At 52.1% G+C, this 20344-nt stretch overlaps 1 protein-coding gene across 4 annotated transcripts in view; it reads right to left on the bottom strand.

The window, feature by feature from the left end:
- Window positions 1-591: 591 nt before the first annotated feature.
- Window positions 592-20344, bottom strand: part of Gramd1a (GRAM domain containing 1A) — a 23699-nt gene continuing 3946 nt past the window's right edge. The window contains exons 1-19 of one of the 4 annotated variants that reach the window (XM_034507485.2): window positions 20087-20270; window positions 13518-13734; window positions 13407-13427; window positions 12647-12731; window positions 12408-12511; window positions 12223-12318; window positions 10883-10963; window positions 9542-9654; window positions 9185-9335; window positions 8535-8736; window positions 7840-7983; window positions 6479-6597; window positions 6250-6392; window positions 5031-5134; window positions 4775-4948; window positions 4609-4696; window positions 3362-3469; window positions 3153-3273; window positions 592-1054 (exon numbers count right to left, since the gene is read on the bottom strand). In XM_034507485.2, the coding sequence (XP_034363376.1) occupies window positions 962-1054; window positions 3153-3273; window positions 3362-3469; window positions 4609-4696; window positions 4775-4948; window positions 5031-5134; window positions 6250-6392; window positions 6479-6597; window positions 7840-7983; window positions 8535-8736; window positions 9185-9335; window positions 9542-9654; window positions 10883-10963; window positions 12223-12318; window positions 12408-12511; window positions 12647-12731; window positions 13407-13427; window positions 13518-13734; window positions 20087-20094 (2172 nt within the window). In that variant the 5' untranslated portion in view covers window positions 20095-20270 and the 3' untranslated portion in view covers window positions 592-961. Of the gene's footprint in view, window positions 1055-3152; window positions 3274-3361; window positions 3470-4608; window positions 4697-4774; window positions 4949-5030; window positions 5135-6249; window positions 6393-6478; window positions 6598-7839; window positions 7984-8534; window positions 8737-9184; window positions 9336-9541; window positions 9655-10882; window positions 10964-12222; window positions 12319-12407; window positions 12512-12646; window positions 12732-13406; window positions 13428-13517; window positions 13735-15361; window positions 15972-17825; window positions 17932-20086; window positions 20271-20344 lie in introns of those variants that run through there. The other 3 variants (XM_076932074.1, XM_076932075.1, XM_076932071.1) reach the window with 3 other exon arrangements.

A 20344-nucleotide genomic window follows, 5' to 3' on the forward strand; every position in this document is an offset into this window, starting at 1 on the left:
GGCCCTACTGGGGCTTTACTGGGTGAGTTTAAGGCCAGCAGGCAATTTAGTGAGACCCTATCTTACGACAGAAAGGAAATTAGGGATCTAATCATTAAATCTGACTAAAAGCGGCCCACACCCTGGGGAAGTAGAAGCAGGCGATCCCTGTGAGTGCAAGGCCTGCCTGGTCCACATAGTGAGCTCCGGGACAGCCCGGACATTCACAGTAGAACCTCATTCAAAACAAACAAACACAAAATGTTAAATTAAGAAATAAAACAAGATGTGAAAAGCCTGGGTGTGAGTGGTACACAGTGGTACAGTGGGTGCCTAACAAACGTGAGGGCCTTAGATTCAATCCCCAATACCCAAAGGCCACATGTATCAACTCTTCAAGTCTCTTTGACGGCGGTTCTCAGTGTGACTCCCCCATGTTCATGGGCTCCCACTACGGCTGCTAGGTATTCAGGCCACTGGGGCAGCTGCTTTGGGCTTGGATAAGGCAGAGCTGGGCTTGATGACAGGAACAGGACTCCAGGACCTGGATCATGACGGCAGGGTGCGTGGGAAGCCCCCATCTGCTCCCAGGACCCCACAGGCACAGCCATAGCCACTTCCAACCCTTTATTGGGGTTGTTATTCCCAAATAAATATAATACATTAAACCCAGAGGGTCTCGTGCACCCCAAAAGGTGTCCCCCACAACCCCAGCTGGGCAAAATAAGTTAGTTGGAGGGGGAGCCTGCCAAAGACCAGGCCAGCTCCCTGGCTGAGCAGGCAGTGGCAGCTGGACTCGCACACACAGATCTAAAGTGCATCTTGATTCTATGGTCCCCAGGTCTGTGTGGCTCTTGGCAGGGCCACTGTGAGGGGCAGGCAGGAACCTCCTGGCGGCGTTCACACCGTGCCAGCAGTGGCTGCCAGGGTTCCGTGTGTCCTTCTGTCCGTTTATGGGGTATATCTTTTCGATCAGGAGTCCTCAGGGAAAACTGTCATCAGGCTGTGGCTGAGTGTCCAGGGGAGGATCCGGGACAGTAATTCCTTGATGTAGCTTTTCCAAGGAGAACTTCATCTGCCGGAAGAGGCGGGAGAGGTAGGATGAGCACACGCTCTATGCTATTCTGCACGGTCATGCTGCCTCACCACCTGGTAACTTCTCAAGGTGGGACTCAGGTGGTCCAGTTCAAATCCGGACTTTGCTATTGCTAACAGTGTAAGGGTAAATCCCTTCATTGCTATGGGCCTATTGCCTTGCCTAAAGTACAGGTGATTAATATAATCACTCGATTAATATCCCAGCTTCAGAGAATTATGTCGGAGATTTGAGGGAGGCTAGAGCCTGAGCCACGGCGAGCACACCAGGGGACCTTGACTAAGTACCCAGCCTTGAACCAAAGGATGATGCCAGCATACCTCCTGCCTAAACACAGAAAGGGGACAAGATGTTACTACTTAAATCTGAACCATCTGCCACAGGCTGGTGTATTGATTGGTCCCCACTAGATGGCACTATAGCGGAAGGCGGCTACCACTTCAGGAAGCAGGGCCTCTCTGACTGCTAGGGGAGGGAGGTCTGTGAGAATCAGAGAATCAGAGCCAACCCCTAGCTCTACTTCCTGGTCTGGTGTTGTCATGCTCCCAGGACACCCTCCAGGATGGTCAGCACCTCAGGAGCTTAATAAATATTTCCTCTTCTCCTGGTCTGACTGTGAAACATCCCCACTCTGCTCTTACCTCCTTGAACACTTACTCTGGTCTGGGGAGGCTGTAGGGCTTACAGGATGAGTTTAGCCGGGAGACCCTGGCTACTAAAAATGGGTCTTGTTGATTATAGCCCGGCCTTTCTTCCAGTCTCCCTGTCATCTCTACTTTTGGACAGAGCCTTACCAGTGACCCTGATGGACTACATCAATAAGCCATGAGCCAAAATAAACCTTCCTTCAGCTGCTACTAAGTGTTGCCACAGGAGGAAGAAGATCAACCAGTTCACCTCCTTTGTGTCTGCCACATACATTGGTCACAGAGAAAGTAATTAATCCACAGGGCTTCCTGCTTCAAGGCTGGCTGGAGGACTGGTCACTTCTGGCTAGTGGCAAGACAGCCCTGTTATGCTAAGGGCTCTTGCTCTCATTAATGTGCCATGCTCCAGCCTCTCACTGGGGATTCTAGGCAGGGGCTCTACCACTGAGCCACGCCCCCAGCCCCTCACTGGGGGATTCTGGGCAGGGCTCTACCACTGAGCCATGCCCCCAGGCCCTCACTGGGGGATTCTAGGCAGGGGCTCTACCACTGAGCCACGCCCCCAGGCCCACTAAACAATATCCATAAATTCCTTCAGTTAGTCCTGAAGCCCTCAGGGATGAAAGCTGGAATTTTTCCCTTATTCTCTGCCATATCATAAGCACCCATCCCAGTGCCACACACTTTCCTCGGTCTTCCTCAGCTGCTGGCTGCAGTCCTCTGGGGTCTAAGAGGAGCACTATATAGTGACAATATATTCAGCACCTACTATAAGCCTGGGCAAGGCTCACCAACAGCAAGAACATTAAGTGTTTACAATGTGCTTGGCCTTACTCCAAATGTCTGTGCACTCTTAAGATTATGAAGGATGGCATTACTCTCTACTGTTCAGAAGATGCAGCCAAGGCCCAAATGACAGTTACTTACATAAGGTTGTGCAGCAGGCTGACCTTGAGTGTCCCCTGAACTATACAGGGTGACTTCATCAACCCCTTTTGGGGGATGAGAACCAAATACTCTTAGGAGACTCACTCTCCTATCAGCCAACCTAAGCCCAAGTTGGCAGGCCGCGAACCAAGTCTAGTACAGCCTGGCTCTGCTTGGGGAAGGATGGGCATGTGACCCCAGCAGCTAATGACAGAGAGAACTATCCTCTGCATGTCTCCCTAAACCAACGGGCTACTAGCAGAAAAGAAAGAGAAGATTCTTACTACAGCCAAGTGGCTGGATCCAGCCATGCCTGAAGGATGTTTTTCCAGGACATGAGTCTTGTCCCTTTGGTTCCATGGACTTCCTAGCAAGGGTGATGAATATCCCTCCTAGCCAGCTAACAGGACAAGCTTCCTCATTTTATGATGGAGGAAACTGAGCCCCTTGGTAGGGAGGCTTCTTGACTCAAGGCCCCACAGCTCTGCGTGGCTGCCTCGTACCTCATCCAGGAGCTCCACGGATGCACGAAGAATCTGCCTCCACTTGTGCACCTCAACGCTGTGGAAGTGCTTCTGCAGAGCCAAGATCTCCGCCCACTCCGTGGCTGTCTGGGGGAATTTGCTGTGGAGATGAAGAATCTGAATGAATGGTCCTGATCATCTCAACGTTCTCCAGCCCCGCCCCCAAACCCTGCCCTCTCTCCACTTACCCCTTGGCCAGTGCCAAGCTATGCCAGGACTCGAAGGTATGTGCTGTTCTCTCCAGAGACCAGAGACGGTAGAAGAGGAGGGCGTTGAGGGCAATGAGAACGATGAGGCTGGGGACAGAGTCTGAAATCAGGACCCCTGGGATCACAATGGATGCCCTCCCCAGTAAGGCTTGGAGCTCTGCACCTGCCCGCAGCATACTAGCATAACCATACCTTAAAGGACGCCATCATTACCCATCCTTTCCAGAGGAAAGGAGCTCAGAGAGGGTGATGAATATGCCTAGGGTCACACAGCCCATAAGCAGAAAAGACAGGGTTCGCACTCTGACCTATGTCATGCCTACATGCTTGCTGGCCATACTAAGCCATCTTCCCTGGAAAAGCCAGGGACATTGAACAGGGAGAAAATGCTTTAGGGGGATGAGCTACAATACAGGGGAATGGCAGAGAGAGGACGCCCTACCTCACACAGATCCTGCGGAGGCAGTGAGGGGAAGACAGAGATGTGAGAACTGCCCAGGGCAGGGCTGGTACCCAGGCCCCCTCCACCCAGGGCTCTGAGCCCAAAGACCACAGGGTTCCCAGGTGATTTTGAGAAACTGAGGCCTCAAGAGGCTGAGCATGTGGCCTGGGTCAGCTCTAAGCTGGAGTAAGGGGTCTGACTTGCTTTTCTTTAGTGTCCTCCCCTTCCCATGCATGCTGGCCTCCAGATGCCTGGTGTCCCTGCCCACGCCCTATGGAGGTCTTAGCTCAGCCATCCTTTGGCTTTCCCGAATCTGTGATGTCTTCTCATCTTTGGCTGCCATGATCTCCCATACCAGCTCAGCCCCCTCCCTCTATTCTGGCGACAACTCTCCAACTTCTCCACCATTCCCATGGGACTCTTGGGTCACTGCTGTGTCTACAGCTTCATTCAGCTCAGGACTGGGTGCAGAAAAAAACAATGTATCTACAATCTGACTTCTTTTGAGTGACTAACTTCACATACTTTGTCTCTTCTTCCAGAAATTTCTTCCCTCTGTTCTCCCTTGGGCCCCAGGGTAGCTGCTGTCCCAGCAAGAAAGACTTCTCTAAGACAAATTGAGCGGCATGTGGGAACTCCACTGGACACATCCCAAACACCATCTCATGCAATCCTTGCTCTGGCTTGAACCCATATCCCGACCAAAGCAGAGGCCCAGAGAGGCCAAGCATGTGTTCCGCATCACACAGCCAGGCTGCTAACCCATGCCAGTCTCCTTACTCACACAATGCTGATGAGAACCAGAGCGCTGGGGATGCCTGCCCCGGGGCCCTGATCCACGGATGGTTCCGAGAAGCGAGAGCTGAGGGAACCTGTAAACAACAACTTGGGGTGAGCCAGGAGCACCCCAGGGACCATCTCCTCCAGGTGCCTATCTCGAGGTAACGCACCTGAGGTGTGCATGCTGGTCTGGGTGCAGGGGTCTGGGTCTGGGTGCTGAGGCCCATCTCTGTGCCCCCTCCAGCTCAGGGGCCGCTTCCTTCTCCGCAGGCCTGACAGTATTCCACGAGTGTCTTTCCCTCCTTCCTCCAGGGACAGCTTCTCTGCCTTGGCGAGTTCTCGATCTGAGGGACAAGGGATGGCTCAGTATGTCTGTACCCTGCTGCGCCACAGACGTCCTTGCACCACCACCCTTCAGTCCCCTACCCAGGTGGTGGAAATAATCTTCTATGCCACTCCATGAGTTCTTCTCAATGAGAGACTTCACGAGGCTCCACGGTTGCTTTCGGTAGCGGATCTCTGAGGATACACTAGGAGGGGACAAGAGAGTACCTAGGTCAGGTTTGTAGGGGGAATCTACAAACCCCAGACTTCTAATTCAGAAAAGGGTCTTTGTCACCTCAAACCTAAGCCTTGGCCTCTTTGGCTTCCTCCATCCACACTTATATTTAAATCACACTTTAGGGATCGACCTGTAAAAGTCTTTGGTTTGGGGCTATACTAGGGATTGAAACTCCTACCTGCTGAGCAAGAGTTCTATGGTTGAGCCCTACACTTGGCCCCTTCCTGGTGGATTCTATACTAGTCCTTTTTTTAATCCTGTAACAGGGTCTTACAAATTTGAACTCACTGCAGCCTTGAACCTGGGATCCCCTGGTCCCAGACTCCTCAGTGTTGAGATTATAGGCCCTGCTCTCTATCTACAAAACCTATCCAGAATCACCTATTGTCCCTTTTGCCATTCCCAACTGGTTCTAGCCCCTACCTCTACACCTAGACAGCAGAGTGGGAGGGCTTCTCTTGGTCTCCCACTCCGCCCCCATTTGTAGCCAGAAGAAGCCCATCTATGGAGTTCAATCAGTCTGGGCTCAGACTGATTCCCTGGATGCATCTCACTCCTACTTCTCGACTCCAGCTACTCCCATGCTCCTGCTTTTCCACTCCGGCTACTCTCATGGCCCTGCTTCTTTACTCCAGCTGCTCCCATGCTTCTGCTTCTCTACTCCAGCTACTCCCATGCTCCCACTTCAGGGCCTCTGTACTGGCCATTCTGAATGGAAGCTCCTTCCTCTGGCTATTACGAAATATTCCACTCCCAGAAGGCCCACCCTTGATCATCACAGTGAAACCTCCTGCCCTCTCACTTCAGCCTCCTGTGAATTTCTCCAAAGCCAGGTGAGGCAGTGAACTGAAGCGCACATTCTGCAATCACTTCATTCACTGGAGTTTTCCCAGTGAAGTTTAAGGTCCCTTACAGGGGAAGTTTTGTCCCTGAGACCTAGAATATCTATGTTCAGCGCATGCTCAGCGTTCAGAGAACACCTGAGCACATCAACTATTCTATTCACAATGACCTCTTCCAATGCTGGGTGGAAGCAGCCCTGACCACTGAGGTGAGGAAGAGATAGGGCACACTCGGGATCACCGAAGCCGGGCCTTGTTCCGGGCCAGACCCAGGATACAGTATCGGTGGGCAGTGTAGAAGTAGTCCTGGTACGGGATGCCCTGGGTGAGCACCTCAGAGTCCACCACGCACCCGCCCGCCTGTGGGCCGCGCCGGAACAGCGTCTGAAGGGGACAGAAGAAGCAGTCAGAAGGTCAGGGCTGCTCCACGGGGCCAGCCCACCCGGCAGCCGCCGCCTCCCCAAGCCTACCTGTGTCTCCACGACAGAGGCGCTCTTGGGGCCTAACTGATTGCTAATGGGGATGGTGTAGGTCAGGACTCTGCGCTGGTGGCACTTGCTGTCACTGCTCCAAGGGCTCAAGGTCACATCTGGGAGGGAGGAGGAGAATGAAGAGCGTGCTCTCTTTCTTTGCTCCCAGGCTGTAGGAAACCTGTCTGGAGGTTTCAATTCTCGGGGGACTTGTCCCCAACTGCACGGCCCTACACTGTGTCTCCACCATGCCGCCCGCCCCACTTTTAGTTTAAAAGCTAAAACAATTTAGACTACAGCGGTAATGACAGACTGGGAGCTTTTGAAATTTTCTGGGACCACCTCAGCCATCGCCACAGCCTCAGCTTCCTTTCTGTAACAGGTTTGGTTTCTCCCAAGCATCAAATGAAGGGACTCCCAACCTTTGTGACACCTTTTCCTGGAGGTCCCCTGAACCTTCACACATACCAGGCGCCACACTGAACCCAGGACCTCCCCAGACCCTCCCGTTGGGTCCCCACTGCACCATCCTTCAGGTCCCAAGTAGAGTCCTAGGCCCTGGCTTCCCTAATATGTTACATCCATTGTCTCGGGGAAGGGTGGCGAGGCAGGTGCGTATGTATATGCATACATATACATATGTATATGTGTCATATATGTGTGTGCGTGTATGTGTGTGTGCACATGGGAGCATACATGTAGAAGTCAGAGAACAACCAGCAGTGAACCTCGTTCCTCTTCAGGTGCTCTGCACCTTGTTTCCCTGAGACAGAGTCTGTCAATGGCTTGACGCTCACCAACTGGGACAGGTAGTCTGGCCAGGCCTAGTTTGCAACTCACATGCTCAGAAGCATGTGCCACAGTGCCCAGCTTTTTAAAGAACTTTTAGATCTATTTTATTCTTAGTGTTTTTTTGTGCTTGTGTGTTTGGTATGTGTACGGCTGTGTGTTGCATCTGAATGTGTTGGGTCTCTCTGTGTTTATCATGTGTGTGTCTGTGTGTCTTTGTGTGTGTATATGTCTGTGTCCCGTGTGTCTCCATTTGTGTGTCTCTGTGTGTGTCTGTGTGTATCTCTATCTGTGTGTGTCTATGGCTGCCCAGTACTCTAGGAGTCTGAGAGATCAGACACTAGCATGTGTTGGTTAAGCACAGCTATTGCTGGAGGTCCTTTTCAGGTAGCAACTTGTTCACCTCTCACACTAACACAAGCACTACAAGGGGTGCACCCAATGTGCAGAAGAATCAGACATGGAGAGGCTGGAAACCCTCTCTAAGGCCACTGGTAGCCAGAGGCAGCATGAAGCCTGTTTGTTCCTGCCAGTGCCCGACGCACGGTCCCCTGCTTCCTTTGCCCCCTGACCTGTGAACTTGCGCTGCTGCAGGAAGCTTTGCAGGAACGGAGAGTCCGAGAAGAGCATCTGCTGCAGCCGCTCAGCACCCACGTGGAAGACGGAGTTGATGAGGAGGCGGCCAGAGAGGTCAGGCAGCAGTGCAGCCAGGTCACCTGGGAGACAAGAGTGTCCTCATTATGTGGGTAAGTCTCTGGGTTACTCTGGGCCAACTGCTCTCCCTCACTCCCAGGCCTCCAGGGTGGAAGGGCAAACTCATCTTCCCGAACAAGAGACACCAGAGAATCTGAAACTATATTCACTTTGGATTGGCCGGAGGTGGACACACGCTCCAGCCCAGCCAATAAAAGCCACCGCAGTGGTGCCCATTGGCACAGACCCTTACAGTCAACTGGAATCATCTGCCATGTAGACCAATCAGAGCTATCTCCGGGATTTTTGCAGCAGTCACTGTGCCTACATTGTTAGGAAGACCTAGGGCTTTGACTCTGGGCTCACAAGAGTAAAGTCTACCTGAGAACTAGTATAGGGAAACGAAACGTAGCCAATTTTACAGCCTGCCTTTTCTGGCCACGTAACCATTAATGCAGGGTTTGACTGAGGTCCTGGCCATCTGCATGATTTGCCTTGTATACCAATGCCTCTGCTCTCCCTAGTCCGGACTTGAGTATAACCAAAGTAAATAAATGGGGGCCAGCTGCCTCACCTTCCTCCCCGGTGGATGAGGAGGAGTTACTGGTATCTGTTAATAGTTCCTCTCTGGCCAGCAGATCCAAGGGACCCAAGGAGGAAGTGGGCCCATCTGGTGGTGCCGGCTCAGTACTCAGTGGTTCTGCTACTGGAGTCACTGTTTGGCTGGAGGAGGCATCCAGCTGACTGTCTGTCTGCTCTTCTTTGTCCTCCTCGGCCTGCAGAGAAAGGGCTCCATCTAGCCTTCTACACCTCAACCCCAGCCCAAGGGTTCTCACCAGTTAACTCTGGCTACAAGTGTTTGATAGACTAAAGTTTAGGTCCTGGTTAGAATGACCAACCCTGGAGACATGATGTCTGTAACTGGGGGCTCTTGGCTAGTCTGACAGAGGCCTCAGGACCACCCAGTAGTGAGGGCTTATGTGGATGTTTGGCCTACAAGCTTTGCTGCCCATCCATCTCCTATCCATCTGTCCTGCCCCCTCTGTCTCCACCTTTTCCTCCTATTCCGCTATATTTGCCTGATTTACCTCTATTTTCCTTGTCTGTCTTCCTCTCTCCACCCATCCGCAGCTCATCCCTGTCAAGCCCCTCCCCCTCTACTGATCTTCTGCGTTCCCTCCCCCATTCCCAGTCTTCTCATGTCTCCCATAAGCTTCCACTTACCCCATGGTCTGCATCACTGCTGGCTCGAGAGAGGTTTGGGGTGACCCGGCCACGCCTTGAACCCACAGGGCTTGGCTCCTGGCTGCGGTCAGCCGCCCCTGAGGGGCTGATGTCACTGAGTGCAATCACGTCTCCCACTTCTTTGGGACTCCTGCAAGAGAAAGGAGGAAGTGGGTGATGGCTGGACCCTCCAGCCTCCACATGCTACACTCACTGTGTCCTCCTCCCCCGCCTGCCACTGGGCTTTTTGCACAGTAACCTCATGTCTGTCAACAATTCGTCTCTGGACAGCAGATCCAAGGGACCAAGGAAGGTCCCTCGTACATCACTTCGAGCCATCTTCCACCTCCAACTCACCCAAGGCCATTCAGTTGCAACGGGCAGACATAGTCTTCATCTTCACTAGTGAGGCCCAGCTCTGAGCCATAGCACTGATGGACCAGGTGCCAAAGCTCTCGAGGACTCAATGTCTAGACATAAGGAATATGAGGTTGGCCTCTTGTTTCTACTGCCTGGTCCCAGCAGTTCCCCCAGCTTCCATGAGAGGGCAGCATGGCTAGCCACTCCAGACTCTACCCATCTCCACCTAGCTGGCATTCATCATTAGCTCACCTCTTTTTGCAGAGGCTGGGCCCTGGGCTCTACAAGCCACACCTTAGCGCTCTTAAGTCCACAGTGTTCTGGCTAGGGAAGATTCCCATATTTACTGAGAAAGATCTGGAAACTCCATAAGGACAAGTCATGTGTTCAAGGTCACACAAATGACCCAGTGAGATTCAAAGCCAGCCAGATTCCAGAGGAGTCCACGCTCTTGCCTCCTATGCTGTCAGGTCTCCATCCTCCTCTATGTACCCTCAGCAGCCGAGAGTCCCACTGCACATTGATTGGCTGGGTCCCAGAGACAATGAAATAATAACCGCTAATGATAACAGCCAGGGCAGTGGCTGCTGCTGGCATTCCTATAAGCTCTGCATAAGTGCTACCTCAAAGTGCAACATTATCAGGAGTTCAAGATGAGATGTGCCCAGCAACCCATCCAAGGCCACCCTGCTGGGAGGTGAGAGGGCTGAGAACAGAGCCCCAGCAATGCCTAGTCCACTCAGTTTGAGATAAGCAACATCACTGAGCCCAGCCCACACCCAGTCCTGGGAGCTCTGACGTAGAGATGGTCCCCTCTGCCACACACAACCGCTTGCTGATGGGAATAGACCTGAAGGGCCTTCCTCTGGCCTTGTCCTCCTTGGGGTTGGCGCCTCATTAGGCTCCTGAGAGGAGGGAGGTCTCTGGTAGTCTTACTTTTGCGGATGGCCAGATTGGAGCTGCCCTGGGGGATGAGCGCCCCAGAGAGGGTGAGGCACACAGCTGAGCAGGGATGGGAAAGGGTGTCTCAGAGGTGTCAGTAGTGTTGATGGATAGGTGTAATGACTGCTCACTATGCCCCTTCCACCTGGCTAAGTATTACCTCACATGGAGGCTTTTCTCGGCACTGGGGACCAGTCTGTACCAATCCCTTCCTCCTTCATCAGAGACTCTGATTCAATGCTAGGCATGGGAACCCTTGGCATATCCCTGGCAAGACCTTTGGAGAAGCCACAGATGCGGAAGGGCCTGGTGCCCACAGAGAAGAGCTGGGAGGTTCCCATGAGGTCCAGGCCCTCCCTAGTTAACCCCATCCTCCTGAGTACCATTCATTCCCACCTTTTCAAGCAGCGCATTCTGCCAGAGACGGAAGATGAGGAGGAAGCAGCGGTCTCGGGCCCCGAAGGAAGTGAAGAAGTGCTGCAAAGAGAGGGGCACGAGGATACAAGAGAGCCAGGATGGGGCAGGGACACCCAGTGGTCACCACCATGGGGAGGAGCCTCCTGGAGGTGGTAGGAACCTTCCCCATGCTTGAGGCAGAAGCAATGTTCAGTGCTTTTCCTAGCCCTCTTTGCTGTCAGGGATGGCTAAATTTTCCAGCTCTGGGCTAACAAAACACAAAGGGACGTCTGCTGCCCCATCATTCCCTAGTCTTTCCTGTTTCCTGTTAGGACCTCACAGTGACACAGCTATCTCTCAACTAAGCAGATATGAGGCAATAATTGAGGACAAATGACAGGTGTGGTTCTTGCTGACCCAGTACTAGGGCAGTGGAGTCAAGATTTAGAATTTGAGGTCAGCCTGAGCTACACAACCAGACCCCATCTCACTTTGAACTCACAAGAGATCTGCCTGCTCCTGCCTCCTGAGTGTTGGGATTAAAGGCTTGCTTGTTTGTTTTAAATATTTATTTCTTTTTATTTTACTTATTTTATTTATTTATTTATTTTATTTTACTTTTATTTTACTAGCTGTTTATCCTGTTATGTGTACCACATGCGTGAAGGCCAGGAGAGGGCATCAGCTCCCCTAGAACTGGATTTAGAGATGGTTGTGAGCTCCCTGAAGTGGGTGCTAGGAACCCAAGCTGGGTCCTCTGCAAGAACAGCAGGCACTCTTAACCACTAAGCGATCTTTCCAGCCCCTAGACCTTGTTTGTTTGTTTGTTTGTTTGTTTGTTTTTGAGACGGGGTCTGGCTGTGTAGCTCAGGCTGACCTCAAATTCCAAATCTTGACTCCACTGTCCTAGTACTGGATCAGCAAGAACCACACCTGGCAGAACATAAAGAGCTGAGTAAGACACCCTGTCCCCAAAACAAAGAACAAACAAACGAGATCTAGGGAGATGGCTCAATGGTGGTTTTTGTTTTGCCTTTTTTGTTTGTTTTTTTGTTTTTGTTTTTTTCTGGAAGACATATAGCCCTGGGTTTCTACGGCAGCTTTAGTGGGGGGTTGGGGGGAGATCTAAATTGCTGGGTTCGTGGGAAATTTTAGGATCACTGCATTACAGGACATCTATGTGAAAGGCCATTACATAGGAGAATACTGTAGGGGCCCCAAACAAAATGAGTGGGGCTGGACCACTGCGAGGGCCGAGACAATAAACAGGCCAAGTTGAGCACAAGTCAGGCTCTGCTGTGATCTTGGCACGTGGACCCCCACATCGGTCCACCACTTACCTTCTCACTCTCGGTACAGATTTGAATGGCATTGGGGATGAGCTTAGCCGTCTTCTCCTTCTTCAGACAGGTCACTTCCTTCAACTGGATGGAAATCTTAAAGACAGCACAGGGCAGTGAGAATGAGCCGGAAGCCCTGCTGGCCCTGAGGCCCCTCCGCATCCACCACCTGCTGCTTGACTCACTGTGGTCTCCCAGCGGAAGATGTTGCTGTAGAAACAGATCCAGTTCTCAGAGAGGTAGAGGCGGCCCTGGAGGAGGATCTCCCGCTGCAGGGCGCAGGAGTAATCTGAGAACGGTGGAGGGAGAGACAGGCAGATATGTGAGTCACGTGCTCTGGTCCCGCAGCCCACAAAGCAGCAGGGAGGCAGGCCAGAGGCTCCTGTCCAGGACAGAAACTGAGGCTGGGGGCATGGAGACTCACCCACTATGAGGCGCTCTGCTTCAGGAAGTTTGCTAAACAGTTTCCGGAAGTCCTCGTTGCGTTGTTTGTACGTGGGACACAGCATCTGTGCAGAGGTTTGGGGCATGGGAAGCTGAGTGCAGATTCCAAACCCCTATTTGTCCCCCCAGAACTTCCTATCCCTCTCAGTCTTCTTAGCCTTTGGGGCTTCTTTGCTCATAACACATATGCCCACTATAAGAATACCTGCCATTTACTGACTTTTAAAAATTATTTATGTGTTTGAGTGTTTTTCTTATATGTATATGGGTGCATGGTGAGGGTGCCCAGTGCAGGTAGAGGCCAGAACAGGGCATCTGGTCCCCTAGAACTGGAGTTACAGGCAGTTGTGAATGCCCACATGGGTACTGGGATTCAAACCTGAGTCCTTCGTGAAATCAGCCAGAACTCTTAACCACTGAGGCATCTCTCTGTTTACTGACTTCATATAAGAGCCAGGCCCTGTGCAAGGTTCCACCACCAGCATCACTAAATCTTACCCACTCTTCCCTCTGGCCGCACAAGATTAGGCTAATGTTTCTCAAGGGGGGGAGAAAGCCCACTCAAGGCCACAGAGACCATAAATAGCAGCATCCCACCCTGTGTGTTGAATGGAAGTGTCTGATGTGTGGTTCTTTATGTATCACCCACTCCTTAACTGCTCTTTCTGGCCTGGAGCTCCCAGCAGGCTTACAGCCCCTACCATACCTTTATCTAGCCCCACGTGCAGATAAATACTCACACTGTACCAGCTCTGCATCTTCTGCAAGAGAAAGAAATGAGTCAGGAGGAGCCCTGTGTTCTCTGCCCTTGCCACCCTCTCCTGGCTGGCCCCACCCGAGCTCACACCCACCTTACTGTTGCGGATGAAGTTCCGGCTGCCCAGGCTCTGGGTGCTGAGTGTCCCGGACACTCCGCTCTTCTCAGAGGAGCTGTCAGACCCCTTCTCCACCATGGTTCCTGGTTCTGGCTCAGGAGCCGAAGGGGGCCGGATTGGGGGCAAGAGCTGAAGTCGCTTTCGAAGAGATGGGGAGCTGCTTGGTGAGCTCCGGCCAGAGTGGGGCGTGGTGCTAGGAGGGAAGGAAGAGGAGAGGGTGGGGGGAGCGGGTTAGGGGGCGGGGACAAACCTGATTTTTGAAGGTGTGCCCATCTTCTAGTGGCTCCATCTGCCCATCCATCCATCCATCCATCCATCCATCCATCCATTTGTCCGCCCACTCATGCATCCAGCAACCTAGCCATCCGCCTGCCTATTAGTACCCATGGCCATCTATTTTTCTATTCGCCAGCCTAGCCATCCAGTCATCCATCTACCACCTATATACTCATCTATCAGTCTATCCATCCTTCCATTTGTCCATCCAACTACCTATTTGTTTATCCATCTGCTAACCTAGCCAACCACCTGCCTATCAGTTCATCAATCCACCCGTTCATCCATCTGTCCATCCATCCTTCTATCCACCTCCCCACCCACCCATTCACATCCTCTCTGCCTCTCTGACCCTAGCCCTGAACATACCTCTACTGCTTCATTATAGCCCAGGGAATGATAACTGTACACAAGTTATCATAATGTGGGATTATGGGGAATTAAAGAAATCAAACTGTGAAGTCTCTCTAACAGTCAGGCACACAGTGTGTCCTCGATGACTCTTGGTATTTTATGACCATATGTGGGAGTCAGAGGACAACTTCTGGAGGCCAATTCTTTCCTTCCATCAGGGGATTGAACTCAAGTCATCAAAATTGTATAGCAAATGCTTTTACCCATATCCGACACCTGATTTCTTAAAACATAATCTTACTAATTTATTCATAAAGCAAACTGTTATTGATCTGTGACACTCAAAATGCAAACCCAAGAACCCCTCTTTTTTAAAGTGTTAAGGCACTTTTAAAAAGTGTTTTTTTTAAATTTATTTGTGTATATGTGTGTGTTTGCATGCACTGTTTATTTGTACTACAGATGTGCAGTGCCGGTGCAGTCCAGAAGAGGGTGCCATAGCTCCTGGAGCTGGAGTTATAGGTAGTTGTGAGTCCCAATGTGGGTGCAGAGACCTGAACTCAGGCTCTCTTCAAGAGCAGTATAGGCTTTTAACCACCAGAAGCTATGTCTTCAGCCCCAAAGCACCTTTCTTAATGTCCTTCCTTTCCTCGTCTGGAATCTGTCCGTGACCCCCACCAACACCATCTCTAAAACCGACTTCCATCTTTCCTTTCATTACTGACTGCATCTCCTCATCTCAGCCTCCATTTCTTTCCACACAGATGGCACACAAATTTTCTTCTCATTCTCTATTGTTCTCTCTGCCTCAGTCTCTCCTCACTTGCAGCCCAGGAAGCTGGTGACCAGCTCGCTGAGTCAGCTCAGGGGTCTCTAAGCCCTACCCTGGCTGTCCTTCTCTGCAGGTGACCATCAAGTCTGATCTTGATGGGACCTGATCTCATTATTTCCCTGGCCTCATGTCCCTCTTCTGTCCCCGTCATTCCAGCTTCCTCTTGTTCTTTAAGCTCCCCAGGGTCACACCCTGTATCTGTGGTTCCCTTCATCTGAAAAGCCCACCTACAGTTGCAGCATAACAAACTTTACATCATTCATCCTCAGCCATCCTCCTCCAAGGTCCCTCGGCCTAAAAGAGGTCCCTCCCTCCTTCCCTCCTTCCCTCCCGACTCACCCACACTATCTACACTCACCCTGTTCATTTGTTTACACAGCTTCTTTATTGCCTGCCCTAAACTGTGAACTGGAGGAAGTCTTGGTTGCTGTCTGTACTCTTAGCACCTGAACTAGAGACAGGGCACATAATTAATGCTTATCAGAACTGTGGGGCTGAATGAACAGCCCTGATCTGGCTAAGCCCAGCACTAACAGAGACCTGAAGTATGGCTTGGTTCTGGCAAGTTATTGTCTTGCCAGAGGCGGACGCTAAGCAAACAGAACATTCTGGTAACTGTGCAAACACCAACCGCCATAAGGACAGTGGGGGTAAGTGGCGGAGACTTTAAAGGGACGTCGTTGTTGACTTCTTATCAGGGTCCTGTCGAGCACTCTGAGTGATTGATTTTATCGTTTTATCACTGCTCAAAAACACTGTGTGCTTGGGCCCAGGACTGTCCAGCTTTACAGTGGAAACGGAGGTTACGAGCGAGAGGTGCCGGCAGAGGGAGGCACAACTGGTTTCTGGGATTCTAACTCTGGTACACAGATCTATTTTGGAGTACAAGTGGTATCTCCTCTTTCAGGAACTTTTTCAGGAATTGGTCCTTTCTACCATGTGGATCGTGGGAATACAACATGGGTGGCTGGGTTTAGTGAAACACGCTTACTCACTCGGCCATCTCCTCTGCTCCCCCAGGAAGTTCCTTCAAATGTCTCTCCTGTCTCATCTCTAGTTCATACCGCCACCCCCCCCCCCCCCCGGCCAACCCGGTGCCGTGGTCACCATGATCTGGTGTCTACACTCAGTCTGTCCTGACTTACAGTCTGAGAAAGCCTATTTCCACACCGTGCAGGCCAAAGACTTCCTGGTCATCAGACTTTCCCACCCTCCTTATCCCAGGAAAGCCCTTGACCCTTCCCTGGCCCTCATGATGGGAACTCCCTCTTCTCTGGTTCCTGCCTTCAACTCTCTGTCCACATGCCCTTCCCTCACTAGATGTAGGCAGAACTCCCCCACCCCCACCCCACCAACTCTCTGCTGTGCTGGACAGACATATCTCCATGCTCTATTTGAAATCACACAGCCCTCTGCCGATCCCCCTCACCTTCTCAGTCCTCAGAGTGTCTGCCAGAGACACACTGTCCCCCTGGCTTCCATCTTGTTCCCCTTCCAACAGGTACCCATGAGTAGGAACCACCATGGCCTGAGCAAAGTGATCAGGCTTGCTTGCTCTCTCTCAGAGCCTGGATTCAAGCACACTTGGACTCAAAGGACTTAAGACTTGTAGTGTCAAAGCCACAGGGTGGCATCTACACCTTTCCCAGCCTCACTTTCACCTGGTTTTCTTACCTCCTCAGGCTACATGGAGAAGAAATGATATGTGAGCAAAGGGACGAAGAAGCAATGTGTGACCGCTTCCCCTTTGCACAGCTGCAGAAATAAAAGTGACACCTGTGCCACCAATCTTCCTGGGACTGTCCAAGAAGCTATGCTGACCCTGGAGGGGCCTCAGCCGGTGCCCTAGGTCCTCCTATAGCTGTCTAAACATACACAGAACACAGTGGGGACACTGGAAGCAGCAGGCCCCAACTACCTGGCTGTACTACCCAGGGAGCCGGATCACCACAAAACAAAACTAAACCAAACCAAACAAAACCATCCAAACAAACAAAACCACAGAAACTAAAATAATGGCTTCTGACACCTGCCTTTGCTGTAAGGTCACATCAGCACAGTCCCTCCCCCCCACAGCACCCCCCCCCCACTACCACTAACAGCATCAGGAACTTGTTTGAAACACAGATTCTAGCCAGAGGTGGTGAGGTTAATTCAGTATTCCATGGCTGAGGCCGGAGGATCACAAGTTTGGGACCAGCATAGGCTCCATAGCAAGATTCTGTCTTAAGGGCTCCAGAGTTAGGGATGAGTAGCTAGAGGGCCTTGAACCCAGTGGTGAGGGCCTGGGGGCATGGCTCCTCAGTAGACTGTGGAGATACCACCAGTGAGGAGCTGGGCATGTGAGTCAGAAGAATCTACCCATCAGAAGCTGGAGGATATGCCTTGTATGTACAAAGGCCTGGATTCTACTCCCAGGACTACCACAAAACAAAAGAGAAACAAAACTCAAATGTAAATCCCCATCCCCACCCGCATTGGAAACCTCAACTTAAAATTTGATGCACATTGAATTCTGACAGAATAATTAGGAGCAAAGAGGGTTTCTTAAGTGAGCCAGCCTGACTGCAAAGTGGGCAAGGCTCACTGAGGCCAAGGGCTGGGGACAAAGAACAGAGCTGGCTAGTGTGGGGGAGACAGTGCTGGACTCTCTCAGGACATCAAGTTCAGGGCCAAGAAGGAGGCTGGCAGGTCTGAGAATAGTGAGCTGCCAGCAGAACAGAGGACACATGGTCTCCCAATACAGACCTGAAGACCCTGGACCACCTTGCATGTTTCTAGAGAGAAGATGACCATGGGGGTCCCTGTGGGTCTTTTCTCACCTCTGGGCTAAAACTTGGGCCTGAAGCCCCAGGTCCACTTGAGGGCAGGCAGAAGGCACAAACAAGCCAAGCTCATCCCCCTTGCTCTTGGATGAGACAAAGAAGAAGTTCTCAAGGGCGAGTAGCAGAGCCCTAGGGTGGCCCAAACCAGCCAGCCAGCCAGCCAGTCCTGGGAGAGTGAAGGGAGGGGTCAGAGTGGAGAGAGGAGGACCGTTAAGGGGCGGAGACACAGAAGAGAATGGTGTTTTCACTGTGCAGATGCTCTGACTTCCTGGGCCTCAGAATCTGCCTCAGCAAAGCCGGGCAAGAGCACACACAGGTGTGTGGGAAAAGGAGAGCTGGCTGAGGATGCAGAGGGTCACAGGCGAACTTGCCTGCAGGTGAAGGAAGTCTCTCCCACCTGTCTGTCTGCCTTTCACACATACAGAAGTGTCACAAGCAAAAACAACCACAGCATTGTAAGCATGCCAAACTCATAAACAAGTGCCAGGAAAGTTTTACACACACACACACACACACACACACACACACACACACGTCACAAATATGCTATAGTCACACAGAATCCCAGAATTAATTCCAAATTCAGAAACACAGTAAGTCCTACACAAATTAGCTTCATATATACAACCACGAGAAAGTTTTACAGAGATACTGAAGACCAAAACAAACAGCAAAACCCAAAACAAAACCATTCAGATATCATCTAGTCATGGGACCCAGTGACCCAGACATGCATCCCTAAGGGAAGTTAAGTCATCAATCATATCAACCTACATATCCTGACTGTCCCTCTAACTGCAGGGTGTTCACCAGGCAGAGAAAACAAAGCAAAGGCCAGTTCTCAAGGGTCGAGGAGTGGAATTATCAGCTGTCACAGTGACAGAGAACCCTGACATTCCCATAGACAAGGGAGACTTGGGAATAATGCTGTACCAGATACTGAGGGGGCATGAGGACAGGGCAGGCTTTACAAAGCAGTTAAGGTTACACCCAACATCCCAGGAGGGAGGGTCCTGAACTGAGAAAGCCACAAGGGGTCTCTGTCTCTTCAACAGACAAAGCCACAAAGGGTCTGGGAGACATATACAATCTCCCACACACCCAAGGCATGCAACAATGCCACATTTGGATACACTGGAACTTTCCCACAGATGGAACCAGAGGTAAATCAGCCACCCACAGGGCCCAGTGACACAACACTGTCACAGGTAGACGCAGGTAATTTCTACTTGTTCGCTGAACCAAAAGACGTTCAAATGTGGATGACAGGCACACAGCAGCTGAGCTCCAACCACACGCACACATACTAAAATAACAATGAGAGCTCACACCGCGGTAACTCAGATGTATTTCATGGGAAATGATAGGCACAGCCAGCCAAGAGACGGACGCGGAATGGTGTACACTTGGAGCCCCAAACCTGCCTCAAGACACCCCAAAGTCACAAGGGGACACAAGCTCAGAATGTGTGTGATTTACTCATGGTACCACAAAGAAAATGAGACATGCCTCACACACAACCACAATGGGTCCAAAAGCCCCAGATACACTCGACCTGGTCGGTGGCCATCACACAGAAGATGATAGATAACACACAGACAGCCACACAACATTGCTCTAAAGGATCCCAGCTGTTACACACACACACACACACACACACACACACACACACACACACATACACATATACACACACACACACACACATATACACACACACACACACACCACCACCACCACCACCACCACCACCACACGCAGAGCTCAAGCACTTCCAGGGCACAAACACAAAGGGAACCTCGCAGACCCAGGGGACCAGGCACAAGTGGGATGGGGTGGTCAAGTAGGAACACACACGACCCCCACCCGCCGAAATCTCAGGCTCAAAGAAGCTCCCTACCCCAGGCCCCACGACAAACCACCGACCAGAGGAGCTGCCGGGCCTGTCCAGTACTGCGGGGGGTGGGGCTCTCGCAGTGGTCCTTTCATCTGGGGGCCGGGTTAAGGCTCCTCGAGGGGGACGATCCAGGCCTAGGGGAGCTCCCCGCTGCCCATAAGCGTCCCAGGCCGGCAGAGACGCCCCAAGCTTGGGTCTCGCCGCCGGGCTGCAATCCCCCATGCACTAGAGACACGTGTACCCTCTTCTGGTCCCCATCGGGGTCGCTCCTACATGCACCAGCTCTGGAACCCCACTCTGGCCCCCTGCCCCTGCCAGATCGCCGCAATCCCCGCTCTCCACCCCGAGGACCCGTTCTTACTCGAACATGGATGCGGCGCCCCGGCTGCAGGGCAGGACCCGGCCGGCTGCGCTGAGATGGGCCTCCCGGGCCTCGCCTGCCTCGGCCGCCGCCTCCACCGGACCCTGCCGCCCGCACAAAAGGCCGGAGCCGCCGGAGGCCGCCTCAGCGTCAGCGACACCCCCTTCCTGCTCCCGCCCCGCGCGTCACGGCGCCGCCCCCGCCGGGAGGGGGACCTGGACGTGAGCGCGGGCCTAGGCCTAGATGGCTGGGAAAGAG

Source organism: Arvicanthis niloticus, chromosome 1 (genome assembly GCF_011762505.2).
Source record: "Arvicanthis niloticus isolate mArvNil1 chromosome 1, mArvNil1.pat.X, whole genome shotgun sequence".
NCBI lineage: Eukaryota > Metazoa > Chordata > Mammalia > Rodentia > Muridae > Arvicanthis > Arvicanthis niloticus.